The sequence below is a fragment of the Cynoglossus semilaevis genome, chromosome 9 (assembly GCF_000523025.1).
Source record: "Cynoglossus semilaevis isolate Cse_v1.0 chromosome 9, Cse_v1.0, whole genome shotgun sequence".
Classification (NCBI taxonomy): domain Eukaryota; kingdom Metazoa; phylum Chordata; class Actinopteri; order Pleuronectiformes; family Cynoglossidae; genus Cynoglossus; species Cynoglossus semilaevis.
In genome coordinates this window covers 17,045,259-17,066,543 of record NC_024315.1, presented here as the reverse complement: position 1 = coordinate 17,066,543, position 21,285 = coordinate 17,045,259, and the positions used below count along the sequence as shown (strand labels likewise).

At 42.2% G+C, this 21,285-nt stretch overlaps 3 protein-coding genes and 1 long non-coding RNA gene across 6 annotated transcripts; 1 reads left to right on the top strand and 3 right to left on the bottom strand.

The window, feature by feature from the left end:
* Positions 1 to 4: 4 nt before the first annotated feature.
* On the bottom strand, positions 5 to 10,696 carry noctb (nocturnin b). 2 transcript variants are annotated; one of them, XM_025058250.1, is made up of 5 exons: positions 10,593 to 10,696; positions 2,201 to 2,349; positions 1,935 to 2,103; positions 1,482 to 1,813; positions 5 to 933 (listed from the first exon to the last, which is right to left on the bottom strand). In XM_025058250.1, the coding sequence occupies exons 2-5, from the start codon at positions 2,339 to 2,341 to the stop codon at positions 379 to 381; spliced, it is 1,197 nt and encodes a 398-aa protein (XP_024914018.1). In that variant the 5' UTR covers positions 2,342 to 2,349; positions 10,593 to 10,696; the 3' UTR covers positions 5 to 378. The 2 variants fall into 2 exon arrangements, with proteins under 2 accessions (XP_024914018.1, XP_008315936.1); XM_008317714.3 differs by lacking the exon at positions 10,593 to 10,696 and adding an exon at positions 3,759 to 3,896.
* Positions 5,295 to 10,584, bottom strand: ccdc175 (coiled-coil domain containing 175). Its single transcript, XM_008317713.3, has 2 exons — positions 7,603 to 10,584; positions 5,295 to 5,397 (listed from the first exon to the last, which is right to left on the bottom strand). The coding sequence occupies exon 1, from the start codon at positions 10,323 to 10,325 to the stop codon at positions 8,058 to 8,060; it is 2,268 nt and encodes a 755-aa protein (XP_008315935.1). The 5' UTR covers positions 10,326 to 10,584; the 3' UTR covers positions 5,295 to 5,397; positions 7,603 to 8,057.
* Positions 10,615 to 15,499, top strand: LOC112487446 (uncharacterized). The gene is made up of 3 exons (XR_003050522.1): positions 10,615 to 10,718; positions 12,329 to 12,455; positions 14,684 to 15,499. It is a non-coding gene; the product is annotated as an uncharacterized LOC112487446 (long non-coding RNA).
* On the bottom strand, positions 11,036 to 20,959 carry LOC103384263 (tensin-4). 2 transcript variants are annotated; one of them, XM_008317720.3, is made up of 13 exons: positions 20,878 to 20,959; positions 19,043 to 19,317; positions 16,381 to 16,681; positions 15,978 to 16,294; positions 15,782 to 15,877; positions 15,510 to 15,641; positions 13,395 to 13,487; positions 12,982 to 13,059; positions 12,764 to 12,829; positions 12,490 to 12,661; positions 12,299 to 12,367; positions 11,739 to 11,768; positions 11,036 to 11,562 (listed from the first exon to the last, which is right to left on the bottom strand). In XM_008317720.3, exons 2-13 carry the CDS (start codon positions 19,296 to 19,298, stop codon positions 11,430 to 11,432), a joined length of 1,743 nt encoding a protein of 580 aa, XP_008315942.1. In that variant the 5' UTR covers positions 19,299 to 19,317; positions 20,878 to 20,959; the 3' UTR covers positions 11,036 to 11,429. The 2 variants fall into 2 exon arrangements, with proteins under 2 accessions (XP_008315942.1, XP_024914017.1); XM_025058249.1 differs by lacking the exon at positions 20,878 to 20,959 and having other exon boundaries at positions 19,043 to 20,866.
* Positions 20,960 to 21,285: the final 326 nt, after the last annotated feature.

Below are 21,285 nucleotides of genomic sequence, written 5' to 3'. Positions count from 1 at the left end.
GACCTTTCATTGAAACAGTTTTTAATCAGTTTGACAAATACATTTTCATCAGTACTTCATGGTGTCATTACTACTTTTACATCTGTTAGACAGACAAAGAAAATGGTAGACTGGTTGATGTCCCATAACAGACTGTTTGCAGCTGTTGTCTGACCCAACAGGTGTGAAGTAACTGGAATAGAACTCAAGTCGAACCGTCGTTGTAGTAAATGCTGAGTGGGATTTAAGGACTGAATGACTAATGACCTGTCTGGACATCTGTGTGTAAGACGAAACCTGAAACAGGTTACACTGATCACATGGCTACTAATGGTCCATTTCTTATACACAGTCCCAGTGGACTTCACTTCCCACTCTGGGTTCTATGCCTCTTTTTTTTCACTGTTGTTGCTTCACTCCAAATGACCTAGATCTTTCTTCCTCCTTGAAGCTAAAGTCACAAACCAGTGAGAGGTGGTCAGATGGATAGCTAAAGGATGGAAGCCTGTTTGGTCCAATCTGCTCCTCAGTGGGCATGTCCAACACAGAATCCACCTTCAGAGAGTCCTGAGTGTACCAGATGTAGTCCAGGGTGGTGCAACATTCCCCTGTGGGTCGTATCTTCCAGGTGGTGTACTCTGGTTCCGTCAAACCGTCTTTGCTCAGTTTTTTGTAGGCTGAGTCCAGTCCTAGAGGGGAGCTGATAAAGCGTCTGTAAACGTCTTCAGCTGGGACTGCATTGAAGTCACCACATATTAGCAGAGGGACGTCAGAGCTGGGCTCCGCCGTGGTACCGCTGCTGTGTTTCTGGAGCAGGTTCTGGAGATGTCGCAGGAGGTCAGAACCCTGAGCGCTACGGAGCCACTCCCAGCCGGAGCGCGCCTTGAGGTGGGTTGCAGCCACGCACACACATCTGGATGTAGTCCGACAACGAAGCACGGTCACCACAGCGACCTGTGAGAACAGAGAGGTAGTGAGATCCATTATTTCAGTTCACTTCATACACATTATAGTGAGAATACGTGATATGCATTTTGTCTTTAGCCTAATTTTGAACTTTTGTGGTCACTGGATTATGACGAGTTACCTCTTGTGTTTGACTACTACTATGAATTCCATTTGTCAACCACATTAAATTCACCAGGAGGTGCAGACAGTTCTACCATTTCAATGATGGCAGTATTGCAGTACATTGTAGTAACACTACAGGTCTACACAGAAGACAGAAATAAAGCTAATTCATTATTTGTTTTGTTTTTTTGTCTGTAGTGCCATTTAAAAAAAAAAACAAGATGCCCATTTTTAAATGCAGGCCATAAAGAGGTCAAGCGCAGTAACATTTATCGTTTTATCTCTGACAGTACCTAAGGTCACCATCACTCACTCTACCTGAGGAGAGACAGTGATATTATGTTGTTCTTTTTCTGATGGCCAGCAGCCTGAAAGAGCCACATGTGGCTCAGGAACCACAGGTTGCAAACATTTGGTCTGTGGAAACTCACCTGATTGGTTGGAATCCTAATAGCACACAGCCTGATGTTGACGCTGTCCAGCAGCTCAAAACTTGATTCATCAAAGAAGAGTGCGCAGCCGTCTGGACCATTGTTACCCTCCACATCTAAGCATGGAGACCAGGGTTTGGGACAGAAGTTGCTGCCATAACCCAGACCCGAGAGCACAGGCTGGAAGGTATCATAGTAGTGGTCCACTTCCTGAAGGCACAGGATATGAGGTCTGTAGGTCAGGATCTCCTCCAAGATGAGGTACTTTCTACGAGACCAGCTGAGGGCCTCTAGGGGACACTGGACAAAACTGTCCACTCCCTCACCCAGAGCTGCAGGACAAGACAAATGGATTACTCCACAGTGAGAGGGACTGGTTTCCCTTTCTGCCCCTGTCTCTGTTGATGGACTTCAACTGCCATCTTTGATAAAACACATGGATGTTCACAGTACCTTGTGCCAGAATATTCCACTGCATCACCCTAATTGAACTGTTGGGGGCACCATCTTCGTCATTTATGTTAATGAACTTCCTGTGGAATGGAGGGGGTCTGTCTCTGAGGGCTTCCTTACACTGTTGAAGCAGCTCCACTGGATCAGGGGGACATCCAGTGCCCCCCCTCTGTTCATGAACAGATAAGAAGGACAATAATGAACTACATCACCATCTCACTATAGAACCAAGATGTCAATACTGCACAGGAACAAAAGTGAGTTACCTGGCAGAGATCTGGATCCAGGGTTATGTTCCGTGTCTGGTTCAGGTCCAGGTGGGCTGGAGGGAGTGGGAGGGGCGAACTGCTGCTGCTAATTATGGGCTGAGTCAAAGTTCTGTACAGCCTGGTGGCTCCTCCACCCATTGGACAGGCTGGTGAGAAGGAAACACACAGGAAATATGGTGGTCTTAAATTCCTGACCTGAAGGCGTTAGACCTGTTTGATAAGATCAAAAAAGTGAGGCATGCCTCCACTAGGGGGCCTCAGAGTACTTTAAGACGGGGCATAATGAGGAAAAAGAACTGCAGCTGGAGGACAACCTAACAACAGGCAATAGATGGATGGATTTGTTCCAGTGCAGTGAGAATGGAGAATAACTACAGCAAAACGGATGTGTATGACGACGGCTGTTCAAAGTGTGGATTTTCAGAGACAGACTTTGGACATCAATAATGGTCTTTGTTTTAGTGAAACAATGAAACTTGAAAACTCAATGATAGTTTTAGTTTTTTATCTTAAAATTGGCTATAAAAGCACTGCCTCTTTAGTGTGTGACTCGTGGTGAGATGGCATCACCGTTGATTAAGAACCCAGTGGACCTGGGACCATTAATGTCCAGTAACAAATGGTACTAGCTAAAGCTGTGTAGTAATTCAAGTACAGTCTGTGTGCAGGCATGCACAGTAGGACTGAAGCAGCTGTGGTGATTTTGGTTTTGTTCTTGACTCAACTCTCATTAAAGTCTATAAAGTGACAATTTGACTGATTGAATAGGCAGCACTTTCATTGAGATCGCAACGATCTGCCGACATTTTCTGATGAAATTCTCAGAGGAATATAACATATTGATTAGACCTAAACAGTACTGATTTGTCACATATAATAAGTAAGGTTATTTGGTTCACTTTGATGTCATTCTATAAAATTAGATCAGTAAAATATATGAAACCAATACAGACGTCATTCAAAAATTAAAAAAGACAGTTGTTGCTCTAGTTAACTGTTTTTAAATGGATAGAGGTTAATATGTTGAAGCTTTCAGAAATGTAAACACTAAGGGCATCATATAATATGAATCAGTGATTACAGTTTCATTTACACAGCCAGACATTTTCTGCCACCACTCCCTTTCCTTGTTGGTGGTGACAGTGTTGCTTTTGGCAGTGATGACAAAGCTGAGAATCAGACTTGAAAAATCAAGTTGACATCCACCATCACGTAACTGTTGAACTCTGATTGGAGGCTCTAGGGTTTTTTTAAGCCAGACCATGAACACAAACCTGGGTATGTTGAGCCTCCTTCACAGTCCAGGCTCTCAATGTGTGTCCTGATCAACATGATTCCCTCACAGAAGAATGTGAAAAGTCTTCATTACAATTCTGTCTCTCACTAATGAAAACCAACCCCAGGAGAACTTTGAACGTGGACACATCTGGACTCTTCCATGTATGCATGCCAACAACAACAACAACAACAACAACACCTTCACCAATTCACAACATTAACACAACAGTGTGATGTGACTGTATCTAAGAAGAAAGAAGAAGCAGCAGCCTCTTACCAACAGTTTCCATTCCTGTCCAAACAGGTGAGAATCGTCTTCACCTGAGAATAAAGTCCCGTCTGTGCTGCGCTAACTGTTCCTTCTTTAACTCTCTGTCTGTAGATCAACAACCACTGACCCCAGCTGAGATTTCTCACTGCAACAGGACACGGTGAGTTTGTGTCATTTCCTCTGTCAACACAGTAATGTAACCAATCATTGCTCAAGGTTGCCTTTAAATGCTCGGCAGAGAGAAAGAGAGGAAGGGGATTGGTTGGTAACTGGTCATGTGCTTGTCGTATGTGTGTCACACACAAAGGCAGTATCTGACGCACACATATTCTGAAGACATGAGTTTTTATCCAAACAGTATTGCACTATTCAGTATTTTCCATCTGTATTATTTCAGAACTGTTGTTATATTTGTATTTAAGCCACTGGACCGCCGTGGTTTCTTCACTCTGGCTGTTTCTCCTAAACCAACCAGGGATTCCAGAAATCAATTCACCTCATTTTGAACCACTCTCTTCATCCTTTTTTCAATTGAAAGAATTGACTATTTGTACTTGGTGTACAGCCATGTTTGCGTCACTAACTGTGTGATGTCATGAGTGCGTGCGATGAGGAAAGTTTGATTGGTTTGTGTTGTGACAATGTCAGTCACTGCGGCTGTTGCTCACTGCTGTGGCCTCGGTTGTTTTCCACTGTACGTTCAGTGAATAACACAGGTGTGGGACTCAAGCTGATTCGTTTTTTATCTCCAGTTTCTCAGTTTTACTCTTTTCTTCCAAGCCTTGCAGCTCCCTCTCCAACATCTTTCTAATTAATATGCCCATCATTATCCATCATCTCTCCCCAACATCAAGACAACCTAAATGTTGCCTCCAAATTTATTAAAAAGAATATAATAAAACAAATCATAAACTCTCAGATGAATGGGACGAACTCCTGTCACTGCAAACAATAACATTGAAACATCCTAAAAACATGTCACTAAAATAGTCAGAATGTACACTATTTTCATACAGTACCTAACAAACAACAGCAACAACAAATTATGTGACAGTGTAGTAACATGTGGTTGAAACAACAAGAACAACAAGACAGTTGTTCATTAAACAGAAAAATTCACGGCCAGCCACAAAATACTCATTTACTGTTGGTGATAATTGAGCTGTTAGTGAATCTAAAAAATAGTTGCTCTTTTACTGCAAACTATACGGTTTAATTAAAAAAAAACAACCCTCCAACCAAAGAGAACACAGTGTGACCGGTACAACTTTCCCAAATCATGGTGCAATGTTTCTAACAGAGCAGTACTGTGAAATACCTTCACATGTAACAATATTTTTTTAGTAATACCTCTGATGTTACCAGGAGGGTTAAAACCCAGATTTTGTTTTTGATCCTTGAATTCAAGACCTGCAGCTGAAACTAAAGGCTATTCTGTCTTTTCCCCTGCTTACAATAAATCAATCTGCTTTTGACCAAAAAGAAAACAACAACCCATTTGTTTCCAGTCATAGAGGGCGCTAAAGGTTTGCCTTTTCTTACCTGAAGGTAAGCTCTGTTGTGTCCACTCCTTTGGAGCCAGCCAGCTGTTCCCAGGTCTGTCTTCTCTAAGTCAAGACCAGGTCAGGGACCAGACTATAATCCACTGTAACGACAGCGTAAACAACTGAGATAAAGATGACTTCCAATAAGAAGACAAGCACATGTCCAAGGTCACTAACACCTCGCTGAAGTTTCAAGTCACAGTGAGACGAACACTGCCTGTAGTGGGCCGACACACTGAAGCCCCTCGTGGTCTAATCTAATTCAGACAGTACACTCTGGTTGTAGCTGTGAACACTGCTTCACTTTCTGTTCTTAATTTCTGCCACGAGGATCTCGACTGCTCTGAGTGACTGACTCGTGATGGTCAGCAGGACTCCTAATGACTGGACGCTGGCTTCTTTGTGTCGGACGTCTTCACCTAAACAACAGCTTTTGTCTGGTCGTGGCAAACTGACCAATGGTCAGTGGGGTTTGGTCCCAACTCCACCTACAACTCTTCACTGTTAAACTCATAGCTGAGTGAATGAACATTATGAATCTATTGTAGAACGATGTGGCTTTTCTTCTCTGTTCATCATTAAGTTGTTGGATAGATTTTATATTTCTGAGTAAATACCAACAGTATCAGAGATCCTGGAATATTTTTCTTAGTAGATCCAGAACCAAATGTTTAATTGGTGAAACCATAATGCAAAAGGATATGACGCTAATAACTTCACAGATTGAAACACTGTTTACCCCTGAAGCACTACATTCATGGCTGAACTTGGAAATGTCATGCTGGGACTTCTGGGAAGCCTAACAGACTTTAATCCAGGTCAGGCTTATTCAAGGACAGTTTTACTAGTTTGTCCTTTTATTTTTTTATTCAACAGCTGGTGTGAAACAAACACATAAAACTGGAGCTGGTGAATTACTGATGCAGGTATTATAAGTAGCAAGTTGTAAAGAACTTCCAACGACGTGTGTGTGTGTGTGTGTGTGTGCTTCCTCCCCCAGTATCTGGCACAGAGCACATGCATAAAAAGATCAGCTGCAAAATTAGAAGAACGTGGGCCCCGGCCACTGGTGGTTGGTCATCCCACCTAAAACTGTCCAGACAAGATGACTGGCTGGTCAGTCAGTTCAAGTCTATGCTAACAAGCTGAGTTTTTGCTGAATGCGGACACAACCATCAATCCAAATGTGTTTGTTCAAAGTAGTCATAAAAAGGCCAAAACACTTCATCAGCGAGTAATAACAAGGTGAAGTGTGGGTGGCAGCCTCCCTGGACGACATTTGAAGCCCATCATGCCCAGTCAGAAGAGGTGAACACTGTGTCTTTTAATGGCAGTTTGACATTTCCACAGTGAAGGGGTGAAAAGCTTCACAGTTGTGATTAATACATGGTTGTATCCAGTTATATGTCAAATGTTATGTTGCAACAGTTACATACTGTTTTTGAGCTGTGACTCGTTACTGATTTTCATTTTTGAATTAATTATTTATAAATGACAAACTGTCTTACGTGTAAACATAGTGTTTTTTTCCTTCGATATTACAGTACACTGAATACCACTGGATGTGAGACATCTAACGATTAAGTTATATTAACAACATTTCATCATTTTCTGCATCAACACTACATTAAAAATACTGTAATTAACAAAAAATAGACCAGACCTAGAAAACTGAATAAGGCCATAAAAATGAACATCTGGTGAACCTGTGCTTAGAATAACCGATTTTAACTGTTATTTAGTTGTTCTTGTTATTTTTAGTCATTATTATTAAAAAAAACTAGATCAAAACTAAAAACTGACTTTTTTTAACACTGGCGCCCTCTCGTGGCTAATAAACCAAACCGGACTATGTTTATGTTTCTACGTTGCTTGGGCTTTACAATTTGTGTTAGTATGGCGGCAAAGTAAGTCTCAATAAAGTTAATAGTCGATATCTTTTTGGTGGTACAGTTTACAGTTCTGACGTCCCTGATGTTAGCCTAAAAAAACAGAACTGGTAAGAAACTAGTTGTCAGAGTCATCAACGTGGCTCGTACTTATCTTTTCAGTGAATATAATCACAGATTTAGTAAACCATTAAGCATGCCTTAAATTAAAGAAACAGTTTTGTGCATCTGTTTTTAGACAACGACATTAAGTTGTTAACTCCATTAACACATCAAACAGCCACAAGAAAAAAAAATCACTGAAGGGATTTTTAAGCAAATCTGTCAGCTGAGTGGGACTGTCTGATCACATTGACATCAACAACAACAATCAGAGCACAGTTGACTGGATGTTGATCTGAGGTTCTTGGTTCTTACCTTCTGAACTGGAAGGAACTGCTGTTTTCTTTTGCCCTCCAGCTGCTGCCTTGTTTTCCCCGCTGTCCCAATATGTTTGTGACAGTGTGTGTGTGACTGTGTTTTGTTCTCTGGAGTAGGAGTGCTGTTTGTCTGACCCTTTTACTGCAGGGCAAGGTCACAGGCTCGCAAAACCTGGTCTCCGGTGCCACCTGCTGGTAGCAGCAGCACAGCGACAGTCAGCAAACAATGTCTAAACAAGAAAGAAAGGATGATATACAGTGGTCTGCGTGGTTTTATGACAGTTTTCTCCAACGACAAACAGACGGTCAGGACTAGGTTAAATAGTTCACTCCCAAATATGTTCACGGTGTAACTCCGCCCTCGTCTGCAGACTACTGGGATTGGCTCAAATGGATCAGGTCGAAGATGACGTTGGAGTTTAGTCCCAAACACAACAGGACTCTCCAGTTTGTCTAAACTAAGGCTGAAAGTTGGCAGTAATGAGATGCTGGTGGCTCCCTTAAATCACTTTCCTGCAGTCCCATCGTTTTGCCTCCCAGTCGTCTGCTGAAATCCATCATCTGGCGGTGCAGCAGTGCGTCCACATGTCCTAACTGCTGTCTCCTCGTCTCCAGAGGGCTCCACAGAGCATTAAAAGAGTCTAAAAGAGCAGCATCTCTTCTCTGACTCTGCTCAGTCACCCGTAAATCCTCTGCCCAATCTTCCTGTAAACCTTCAATCACGGACTTGTTGTCCTCGTGGTACAGTTGAACCTGCTGCCAGTATCTGTCCTGGTCCATCCTGGCTCTCCTCACATCCTCAGTCATGTGTGTGATGCACAGGTGCAGTCGGCTGTTCTCCTGGTAGACCTGCTCCAGTTTCAGCTGACAGTCACAGATAGTCATTTCCACAGCTCTCAGCTCCAAGGCCTGGTTTTCCAGCAGGTCCATGTGATGCGCTCTCAGGTTCTGCAGCTCCACCTTCATGTCTTCTTTAGGTTGCAGCAGAGGTCCGTTTTTTTCCTTCAGCTCTTGAATCCCCAGCACCAGCTCAGCCTTTCTGAGCTTTAACTCAGAAGTGAGTTGTTCCGCTCTCTGCTGCCGCCTCTGCTCCTCTTTCCATTGAACCTCCACATCTTTGAGCACGCCCTCTTTGTCCGTCACCTCCCTCAGTAGCTCCACAGTAGACCTGGAAACCTTCTCCATTTCTGCAACACACTGCTCTATGTCTTGATGACTTTTCAGTTCTTTGTCCTTAAATTCTGCTTCACACTGAGCTCTGTGGCTCAGCAGCAGATCCACATCTGCACTCATCGGCTGGACCTGCAGGAGCGTGGCCTCCTCCTGAAGCAGCTCCTCATGTCTCCTTCTAGTGCTGATGATGTCAGAGGTAACTTTCCTCATGTGTTCCTCCTGCTCCAGTCTTGCCTTCTCCAAATGTCTCCACAGCTTGCTCCTCTCCTCCTCAAAGTGGCAGATGTTTTTCTCCTCCGTACATATGTTAGAAGACAACTCCTCCTGATTCTTCTTAAACACGTGCTGGTTGATCATGTCCGCCTCCAGGAGCTCTCTCAGCTGCTTGTCCATCTCCACGATCTCCTTGCTGTATTTGACCACCAAGGCGATGCGTTCCTCCAGTCGACCCTGAGAGTGCTCCAGCTGCTGGGAGGCCTGGATATGCTCTGTTTTCACTTTGTTTTCCTCATAATGCTGGGACTGGTACTTGTCAGATACACAGGCGAGTTGGTCCTGACTGACTGATCTGGACGTTTGTCTAATCTCGATGTGACCCTCTGCTGAGGAAACCTTCTCTCTGAGATGCTGAATGGCCAGCGTGAACCCTTCCCCTAACTGATGCCACTCCTCCTTCAGCGTTTCTCTCTGTCTTTTCAGGTCTCGGTGCTTTTGGTTTGTCTCTTGCAGCTGTTCTTCAAACCCACACCTCGATGTTGTCAGTCTCTGTAGATTGCCCTCCAGCCTGGTCATATCAGCTGTGAGCTCCTCCAGACGGTGTTGAGCCTCACGTTTCTTCTTGGTAACACTCTCCAGCTTTCTGCGGCTCCTTCTGTTCAAGTGTTTCTGCTGCTTGATTTTCTCGCTCCTGTCATGCAGCTCTTTAGTCAGGTCATGTTTTCTTACACTGAAAGCTCCTTTCTCCAAAGCCAAGACCTGATGGACAACTGTTTTTTCATGTTCATTAGCAGAAATGCAGGCTTTCAGCCGCTCCACCTGCTCCTGTTTTTGACCCAGTTGTGTTTGTAAGTCGTATTTTTGTGAGATTCGATCATTTAGAGCAGCGATCATCTCCTGGTACTCGGCCCTGACTTGATCTCTAAGAGGGTACAGATCTCTGGTTTGTTTAGAGAGTGCTTCCTGTTCGTCTTCACACTCTTTTTGTAGTTTTAAAGCTGTGTTCAGGTCATTCAGCAGCTGCTCCTTCTCCTCTTCATTGGATGCCCTGGCTGCTGCAACATCAGCCATGATTTCTCTGCTCATACACTCACGGACATTGTTGATTTGGTGTCTTAACTTGCTATTTTCAATGCTTTCTACTTCCAAAAGCTCCCGGGATGTGTGCCGCTCATTCTCAAGCTTCGTGATGGCATTTGTCATCTCTGCCAGATGAAGGCTGGCTTCAAGTGCAAATGGTAGTGCCTCATCTTTCAGCTGCTTTTCCAGTTCCTTCAAATGTTCCACGGCGACCACGACAGCTGGGAAGTCTGTGACCAAACAGGAAGCCATTATTATGTCTAAAAAGTATTTAATTCAACTCCTTGGGAGGAACTTTTTAGGAACACCTGCTGCTGGAACGGTCACTTTCCGCTTGTGAGGGGGGTCGCAATGGCAACAACAGACAACATAGAGAAGAGGAAACGGAAATCGGCGGGGTCCCAATAGCTTTAGCATTAGCTAACTGAAAGGTTACATTTAAACCAAGTAAACGCTATCGACGAGCTTGTAGTTTAACGCAGAGTTAAACACTGAGACACGTCTTTGTTATTACTTTACCTTTTCATAAGACTCGACAGATGGGCAGGCGTTGACAATTTCTCTCCGACGTTAGAAGAAACGAATCAGACAGGACTAAACGAAACTTAACTACATCGTGTTTGTTGCCAGATTTCACGTTTTCACGTACGGTAGTTTTTGTTATTTGTTATATTATGTTATTTGGAATGACAGCCCGTGATATATATGCAAAACAATAATTATACCAGGTTATTTAAAAAAAAACCGGTATATTGTATACTCTTTAAATATATAGTGTATTTGCTCACCGTGACCTTCGCTCAATTATACTGTACCTTTAGTCACAGTCTGTCTTCCGCAGAGAGGGGTGGTATTTATAAATCATTAACCTGGGTACTGTAAAGTTTTCTCTCCTTTACAATCATGAACTTAATATTTAAATGCGGAGTCCGCACCGAAAGAACTACAGATAACATAGACTTGTTGTTTATGCGTTTTATTAGGAAACCTTCTAAAAAGTTTAAGTTCATCAATATTAAAATGTATGATAGCGTAATAAATACATTCAGGTTTTGTTTGTGCTTAGAAATAAAAGGATATATTTTTTTTAAAGTAAGTCTTTACAGAACCTTCAAACCTCTATCAGTGCTACACACTTCCTACCTGATCAGAAAGATTAATCCTCAGATTACATAATAGATTACCATATAGACATAAGACAAAATGTACAAATTTTACATTGAAAAAACAAAGTAGTAATGGTATCATTTGACAGGAGCCTGGTTACAAGTGATCATTTAGAATATCTAAAATAAATCTTTTCTGACACTAAAAACAACATTTTGTACAGACATTCGTGTCAGCCGTTGTACTGGTCTATAACCTGGTGATGGCAGCCTGAATGACCTTGACGACCTCATGGCACGGCTGCAGCTGGTCATACTCTGCAAAGACGTGGCACACGTTCTCTGTCCCAGCCTCTATGCCTTTGGCCACGAAGCCAAACATTCTGTGTGTGTAGAAGACACAACGCATTCGTTTTTGATTAAAAACAAACACAACAAGAACAAGAAGTTTAACTTGCTTTGTTCTGACTTAATTTTAAGTCATCTCACAGGAGAAATGTGTACACAGTTTACATGAATATACAAAATACTGTTATTGTAATGATAAAGGAAAAATTACCTTGCGCCAAATGAGGTTCCCTTCACCCACCTGTGAGGTAAAAGGGGAGATATGAGATTAAACTAAAAGGAAAGTCTTCAATAGGTACAGTTGTCAGTGACAGTTGTAAAGAGAATGCTACACAAAGGATAACATTGTTATGATGGACCTCAGAGAAAAGGAGTGACCTGAGGATACAAGACTGTGAACTCTGCAGTCTGACTACTAGGTGTCACAAAAGTTCCTCATTTTATATAAGTAAAAAAGATTCTGCTTGTTGTTTGACAGTTGATTGTCTAGAGTTATTAGTTTGAGGTTTTCGTGGATAAAACATTAAATTAAATATAATCCTATTTAGAGGAACAGGGACCCTGAATCAGGACAGTGTTTTAACGGCCAGACAACTTCCATAGCTCTTGCCTAACTATATATATATATATATATAAAAAACTAAAACCTGTGTTTGAAACCAGGTATTCTTCCATTGATTGCAAGTGGTTTTCTTTTTTCACTTCTCCATTTAGTTGTAAAAAAAAAAAAAAGCATTTCATTTCAGTGCACGACGTCACATGTTTACTCACACTCGATCATCTGGATCTTCACCACTGTAGCTCAGCAGATGCACAGGATAATGACGTCTGAAGAAGAGCCTGTGGGGAGGAAAAACACTATGACGTTCCACTGACACTGAATGTCAGCGCAACCACACGTACACCTACTACTACCCGCCACCGACAAGTAAGAACTCTGCACACTGTTGTAGCTTCCTTACTTCCTGTTGATATCTGTCAGGGTTACACCCTTTGATGAGACCTTCATGTTGACCACAGTGGGTGTAAAGGAGCCCGGAACTTTTTCAAATGTAGACGACACTGCTCTCTGCACAGCACAAGGACCGGTTAGCATCTCGGTGGGCACAGCGCTCAGGTAGATGAAATTACAAGCTGAAGAAAGACCAAAATTTCAAGTTGTAAGACTGAACATCAGCTCATTTTTACTTGTCACTGCCCACTTGTAGTACCTTCAGGGACCATTGGAGGGCTTACCTGTTTTTCCTTTCTCCTCTGATGGGGGTAGTTTTTCATTGGTCTTTGCTTCAGTCGTTTTCAGATCTGTTAATAAAAAAGTAATCGATTAATTTCGTAAATATTCAACATGACTTTAATCAGGGATCTGCATAATTTTTGTTTATCATAGTTTCACAGTTAAAATAATAAAAAACAAACAAACAGGGGATGAAAACATTGAAGACTAAATCTCTCACCTTGGTTGTGGAGCAGCAGCTTGCAGGGTAAAGCATAAGCTGAGATCGTGTGCTGGTAGACCAGAGCAGACAGGCTCCCTTTAAGAAAGAAATAAAAAAAGAAGTTTTTGTTTTTTTTCCAGCTGACATTGCCATCTGTGGTGCGGCAACCTCTGAACAGAACAGCCGAAAGCAGGAGAAATGTGCTATCATTTCACACCCAAAAAAAAATTGACAATTGAGGTTTCCTTACAAGGGAACCCATGATGGTATCTGGGTAAAACGTTGTAATTTTTGAGTACATTTGAATGCATTATATACATAATCTACAGAGCACTTCTTATATTAATGATTGATAATTAATGTTAAAGACTTAAAATCCCTATCAGGCAGAGAGCGAAAACACTGGAATGAAGAAATGACCTTTCACTTACCAAAGTACGGTTCCTGAGAAGAACCCTTGATACGAACACCTTTGGTGGATGATTCAATCAGGAAGTGTCTGATATGCTCCAAACTGCTGTCTCCTGTGTGAACACATGTCAGGAAACGGCCATAAAAGTCAGATGGACTTTAAACAGTACCAAGTTACTCCAGGCACTTCTGCTTTATATCAGTGATTCCCAACCACTGTGCCGTGGCACACTAGTGTGTCGTAAGAGATCAATGTGTCAATCAAAAATATCACTTAATTGGGCTCAAAGCTATTATTTATTTATTGCATATATATATGCATTTATATATATATATATATATATATATATATATATATATATATACACACATATAAGATAAAAAACACATATATATATAAAAAATATCATATATGTAGTTTTCATAGCCATCTGCTCTCACCTAGAGGAAGAGTATTTAATTCTAATCCCTTCATGCTTTGACGAGCAAAGATAAATTATATGCAATAAATAAATAATAGTTTTCAGCCCAATTAAGTGATATTGGATAATTTTCCACGGCACACTTATTGATCTCTTACGACACACTAGTGTGCCACGGCACAGTGGTTGGGCATCACTCATATACATACACTGCAGTCCCAGGGAGTCTATTATGCCTTGCACCACTCCCATTGTCCACTAGAGGGCAACAATCCCCCGAAAATGGACCCCCAGTCCCAGCAGATTCATCAGTTGATTCAAATGACATTAGACATTTAAAGCCTCGTCATGACGCAGAACACACCACATGTTTGCTCTGAATCTCATTCTCCCATTAGAGTGGCACTGCGCTTACAGCTCTTATTTCTATTATCTCTCATAAAGCTGTCACATTTATGTCAAACACTAATTTATGGTCTGCCGTTAATGGCTCACGAAAGTAGCCCGGTGGCCAGGAACTGGGGAAAGTGTTCATCAGCAGTGACATCGCTCAGCTGCACACAATAAGAGAGCGCCACGACTTCTCATGGAGAAATAATGAAACTAATAGATGGTAGGACCTTGACCTGCTCTGGTAAAAATAGATTAACATTTAACTATCAACCTTATCAGAGTTATATTATTGTATGGTACTGTAAATGTTTGAAAACCCATTAGTCTCTAAAGGTGTTCGTTTGTCCAGTACTGTACACCTGTAGTCTGGTCCAGAGTGGACATGTCTGCTGCAGGACTGTCTTCTAGCTTGTCTTGCCTTTGCCTTGGAGTTCATCCTGTTTTCTCTTTCCTCTCAGTGCCATAAACAGATGCATTTCTTTTGTGTTACACAGAGTTTATACTGTGGTGGAGGAAAATAACACCACTGTCTCCTGCCCGGCCGCAGCTCGTTGGATGTCGTCAGACGTGACCGAACTCATCAGCACAGTTGCGTAAATGATTGTCTGTGTCTTCTCAGATCTCTGGGTTATATAAAGAAATGTGCCCTGTGTTAGCTACGCTGTCTTCACGTTGTTTGGGACAGTGGTGACTGCTGCAAGGCCCTTTTTAATGAGAGGAAACTTGTAATTTAAGGTAATGTTGTAGTTTTTTTTCTCTTACGGCAGAACTGTACTGCCGCACACTGGTCTTAGACAATTTTAAGATTCATGCAGAAAAAGAAATCTGAGTTAGTGCAATCATTTCATAAGTGCATAAATCAACTCCAGATGGCGCCTGAACACTTGCCCTTTTGACCCTGCTGATTTGATCTGCTTTTGGAAGAACAATTTTATTTGTTTATTATCATTGGATTTCCGTGTCCCAACCTCTTGATCTCAGACTTTTCATTTCATTTCCTGACATCAACACATTTTCGGGAAATGTAAAAAAAACAAAACACTTTACACGCAGTTATAGGGCCACCTTCTGGCACCTTGTTCAAGAAATCTTGTACTTGTTTTTCTACTTCACTAGTTTAAAAGTGTGAAATCCACTGGGACAAAAGTGTTTTTTGTGTGAATTTGGGCTAAACAAATAAAACTGACTTTAGATACTTCTCGGTCGGCTGTCTGTCCTGGGAGGTGTGTTGACATTTTATTTACCAACATGTCATGACACTTTGACGGAAATTAACACAGGGAAATGAAGTGCATTGTGGAAGAGTTCTATCGTACCCACCTGGGTAGGGAGTGGCAGTGAAGTTGATCCGTTTCTGTTCCACTTTCATGGCCAAACCAAAGCTCCCTCTGTAGGATGTACTGTCTCTGATCACAAATGTTCCTGCTTCTCCGTCTGTCACCAAGGCTTCAGCTAAGAGGAAGTGACATCACAGATGTTACCAGAATTATCAGTGTAAAATAAGCTGAGAGCGTCTATAAATCTATCTAAATTATGAGTTGCTGTTTCTTCTTATTCAGTGTGCGCTCCTCTCTCTCTGTCAGTATTCTTACCTTCTGCTCTGTTGATATGTGGACGAAACCAAAACTTTGAAGTGTCCATGACAAATTTCATTGAGGGCTGACTGCCAGTAAAGCGAGCCTGGAAACCTGGAAACAAAAGTAAAATAATAATAGATGAGTCAAACTCTGTTTTTTTTTTTTTTTTTTTTTTTTGAACATCAAGAACTTTGGCTGTGCTGTGACTGACTGTGAGGAGAGGATGGCTTTGTTTCGGAGTCATTTATGGTCTGTATGAAGTCCATTTCTGGTCCTGGGGACGGCTGGATGCACACTGATTCTGGTGCTCCATTGACTAACAGTACAGGGATGTCACTGAAAGAGCTGGACAGTGAGGCAGGACTGCTGTGTGATCCGTGGCTGTTGATTAGGTCCTGCAGGTGTCGGGGCTTCATCAGCGCAGGTTTGTCCAAGTGCCTCAGTGTGGACACATCGCTCAGGGATCCGGATGTGGTGCTGAAGTTGGGTTCTGGAGCGTCAGCATCCTCACTGGCCAGGGACAGGGTGCTGTATGTGGGACAGAGGGAAGTGGCATAGTTAACACTCAGAGTTCAGTGAGTCCAAATCCAGGTCATCTCCGCTGTGGGGTTTACCTGCCAAGGATGTAGCTTGTGTCTGAGCACGTGGACATGGAGTGGAGTGAGGTCACGCTGTTTCTGTTGGAGTTTGGTAAACGCGATCCCAGTGATGAGGTCATGTCGTGTTTTGGTGAAGAAACTCGTCGAGGTGCACTCCCAAATGGTAGTGGTGGCAGGGAACAGGTGGGGGACACTGAGACCCCATGCATGCCGTTGACCCTGAAGCTCAGACTGTTGGCTGTGGGTATGGGTATGCTGAAACTGGGGGAACATCCTCGGGGGACCAACATACAGTGGGAAACGTCTTCATCCAAATCTAAAGTGGACAAATACAGATTTGTTAGTACAGTATGTGTCATCATCCTACATATGAACTAAAGGCTCAATAACTCCATCATTTCTATGGAGGGCATACTTGGTCCGACAATCTTAGATTGCTTCACCGCCTTCTGTGTCCAAGAAGATGTCCATAGAATAGTCTATCATCTGCATAACGGTTTGCCTGAATTTTGTTTTCATTTATTTCTTTAGTGTACCAAAACTAAAACCATCAATGACTACAGTGTCTGTTGGTATCTCCACACGGACATGATTCAAATGTATCTGTTCATTCGTAATGAAGCCCAAACTCACATTCATTACAATATTTACTGACTAGTCATTTTGCAGTAGAGAGTGTTCACTAGTGCAGCACAGCAGCAGAAACATCCGGTATCTTTACTGCTCCAGAGGTTTTATGAACATGTCCATATATTTTCCAGTAAAGTAAATAAACAGCAGGAAGTAGACCAGGCTGTGAAGTGAACTTGAGGGAACGCCCTAACAGATTGTCACACCTCTGAGATGAAAGGTGGAAAACAACATCAGGACCTTTGATTTATCTGAACCCCTGTTCCTGGTTTTTTGTTTGCAGAATGGGCTTGGCCTCCAGTTCATAGCTGCTGTGTCACCTGGGAAAGAGCTGCTTGTATCTGCATGAACGACTCTGGCCATCCCTTTTGAACAATGCTCCAAAATATTCTAACTGCTGCTGCTGTTATTGAGTCTCAACTTGTTCTGGTGCACACGTTGTTCCGACTGTCTCACTGTGTTGATCGTGGGTACAGAGTGAGTCTTTAAGGGATATGTCGCAGCCTGCAGAAAAACAAGCATGCCAAGCATGTGGCTCCTGGCTGCAGCCACAGTTATATAATCCTGCATGATGTGCCTACAGAAAAAGGCTGAATCAGTTGGACTCCAGGGAACACTCTTTGGCAACTGTTGTTACCTTGGGATACCTGGGTTTTGGAACTATTTTAAAGAACCACCTAGCGATAAAACAAGGAAAATGTCAATCATATTTAACTGTGTGATCAGGTGGTTAAAATTAATACTATTTGGGTCTTAATCAGACCAAAAAAGAACCAAATAGTACTTGCCAACAAACAAACTCCAACATAGAATTGACTCACACCAACATCAGATCAGATGTGAACTCTAGAACCTTTACTTTTCTGGAGAGGATCAGCTTGGTTACTCACATCAAACTCTACGTAGACCCAACCAGACTGCTCTCCAGTCGGCCTTTCAAAAGTGGAAACCCTGGTTTCACTTTTGCTCTTCTAATCAAATCTCGATGAACTATGACCAAGATCATCTTCTATGGAGTCAGCACACAATGATGAGGTGTCATCAGGAGCAATGATCAAGCAGCAGACCGTGGTGTGTGTGTGTGTGTGTGTTTTACTAAGCTTTCTTTAATGTCCTTTAGAAATGGAAACATGAACCGACCTGTTTTCACTGAAGAATAAATGTCCCCCTCAGCTGACTGAAAGATCAGTTTGACTTTTAGCTTATCTGAGCTTACTGCAATTTTCATTAACCTGATCGTAACATCTTTCAGAAAAATAAAAATAAAATACCAACCAACAAGACAAAAATAACAAACTTGTAGGATTAACATAAACAGCCTACAGCCTATGGGTTCACACAAGAGGGTGCGGGGGCTTTACCAGGGTCGCCTGAAGTACAGACTTCTTTTTCCACAGGAAGTCAATGTGTGTACTTGGTTGCTGTACACACTGCTGTACCACCCATTTGTCTGACTTGTGGCTGAGTGCAGCTGAACATGCCCAGGGTGTGGCAGGAGTCTGTCTGGGCACTGGTCCCAGATCAGCTGAAGTGTCGCAATTACACTATTAAAAGCTTTAGGTCTGTCTTTTGATTTTGGGCGGATGAATTTCCAATGCTCCAGGCTGTGTGAACTAATAGTTTTACTGATTACTAGTGCTTGACTGTGTATCACAGTCAGTATGTGACACACGCCTGTAGGTGTAGTCTGTAGACAGGGAAGTATGTGAGCAATGACCCAACAACCCACCCCCACACCGTCTTAGCTGTTTACATAGCCTTGCTGGTTGTCTTGATAGATCAAAAAACAATAAAGGTACTTGGTGGTCTGTGGTCTTCTGCTGCCTCACCCTTGTGGAAGTTGCTATCTCAGTAAAAAAAAAACAGACCAGCTTGTACTGATTGAGGTTGAAAATATTCAGCTGTAAAGAAGAACAAACCAACACACCTCAGCTAACGTCCTGAAGCTAACTGGATAACTGTCAGCTGCATATCTTATTAAAGGCTCGTGGTCTCCAAGGACAACATTTGGAGAAAGAAGAAAAGCTGCTTCATTGTCATCCTTTACCTGTGGGCGGGCTGACACATGACGGACTTTTGTTGACCTGAATGGGTTCAAATGTCGGATCCAGTTCCAAGATTAGCTGGTTAAGATGATCCAGGGAAATGTCAAGTTCAGAGTCGCTCGGCTGACCGCCAGGTGTCATGAGACAGGGATGTTGATCGACTGCCTCCTGGGCCTCGTGCAGGCGGATAGTTTGACCAACCCTCAGAACGTGGTTTGGAATCATGCTATGGGACATGCCTTTAACTGTAGGCATCATGTTAGGAGAGCTGACAGTCCTGGAAGACAAATCAAAGACATGAGGACAATGAAGTCAGATCTGTTACACTGTTCTCTCTGGAGTAAAGCCCGAGCTTTGTCTTCTTTACAAAACAAACCCAACGTGAGATTTTTGTTTCCCAGAGACTCATGTTCTTATCCTGACACCAAAGACTTTTCCAAAGAGCCTTTAGATTTTCAGGACATCAACATACTGTAGAATAACCATCCATTTTGGGGACTTAAGTGGACAAAGATTAATTGAACATATTTAATTTTAATATTGCCCAGTTCTTTTGTTTTAGCAGACGATTGTTGTTAGCAGACGATTGTAATAAAAGCATTTCTACATTTGGTTCAACTGGTCAGATGAATTCAGTCCTTTAGGGTTTTGTTGTGTTTTGGGTTTGGAGGACAACAGTTCCTGTTGACCAGGAGGTCACAGGCTGTGCATGGGATTAAAGTTACCTACAGTGTGTGTGCAGTTGACTGGTTGTTGAGCTGTGTGTTCTAGTTGAAGTCAGTTTTCTCTAATCTAATTATATTATATAAATATAAATTATAAATAATTATAAATATATCTAGTTATACTTGACCTTATGTCAGTGAGATGGGAATTTGTTATTCACACGTCTTCACTCTCCACTCTCAATTAAAAAAAAAACACTCTAAACCGCCATCACATTTTTGATCTTGTGCACCCCTAGGGACGCTTGCACCACACTTTGGGTATCCCTGATCTAGAGGGTTGACGGTTGAAATCTAGTCACCTACCTGTCCCCAGCTTCAACCCTTATGAAAACTGTGGGCAAACGGTGTTATTTGGACATTTGTTAGAGACTGTACTAATATCTGACTAGTGGTGACCACGGTTCTGTAAGTTGATACAAGTGAAGCTGAGCAAGATTTCATTTCTACAATTCAGTTTTTTCCCCACTGCCAGTGAAAATGATTCTAGATAATCACAGGACTTCACCGACCAGTTACTAGAAAGTCGCTGTGGTCTGCATTTGTGTAATCGTCTTCTGTTGCGCAAAAAAAGATCAGTGACAGACGTGTGAGTAAAAAGGCGTTTGTGATTTAGAGGATAGGGTGTGTAACATGTGTGGGGAGATAGGCTCACACTGCCCCTCCATCTGCCCCTCCACCTTCAGACGAGGTGTGGTGCCCAGTGAGTCACGCAGGTGACTGAATGTTACCATGACTACTCTGGTGTTTGTCTACAACAGCATTTAACACAGGCACAGGAAAATATGCAGAATAATCATAAGTCCATAATAATCAAGTTCAAAATGTTTTGATCCAACCTTTGTTCTTGTGTTTGGCCTAGGTCACAGTGTTGATTTGCTCAGAAAGTAAATAATTGTGTATTTGACTTTCTAAAAAAACAAACAAATAATGAAATAAATAACTAAAAATATAGTTCAAACATCATGTGTTGCAAACCAATGAACACTGCTATAATATAAACTGGACTTGCTTACAAAGTAAAGTATATTGACATTCTAATCAAACATTCTAATCAAACATTGGGAGTCTGCTCTGTGTACTGATTATATCCATTAGGGTCAGGTTCTTACCTGTTTCTGTGGTTCTGGTTCTCTGCTGCTGAAGTCTCTTCTCACTCCTGACTCCTGTTCTGTGACTTCATGGTTAACAGACTTTTATTAATCAAGTCCCAACCCTCATCTTATTCAGCCAATCAGCTGCCAGGATCACTTGAACAGATGATGTCATCGTCAATGAAGTGAAAAGTGTGTAGCCGGAGGGTGCTTTCACTCACGCAACACTGACACACAGTCACATCAAGTGAGTCTAATGTTTCCTTTTTTTTACTAGTATTAAGAAAATCTTTTTTCTTGAGAGGTCAACCAGAGGTCACTGTGTCCAGTGATAGTATAGGAGAGAACTGAACCTGTCAACCTTCAAGAACACAGAACAGTGCGGCCTCCTCAGACTTCCTCGGACCGTAGGTCATCTCAGTGCTC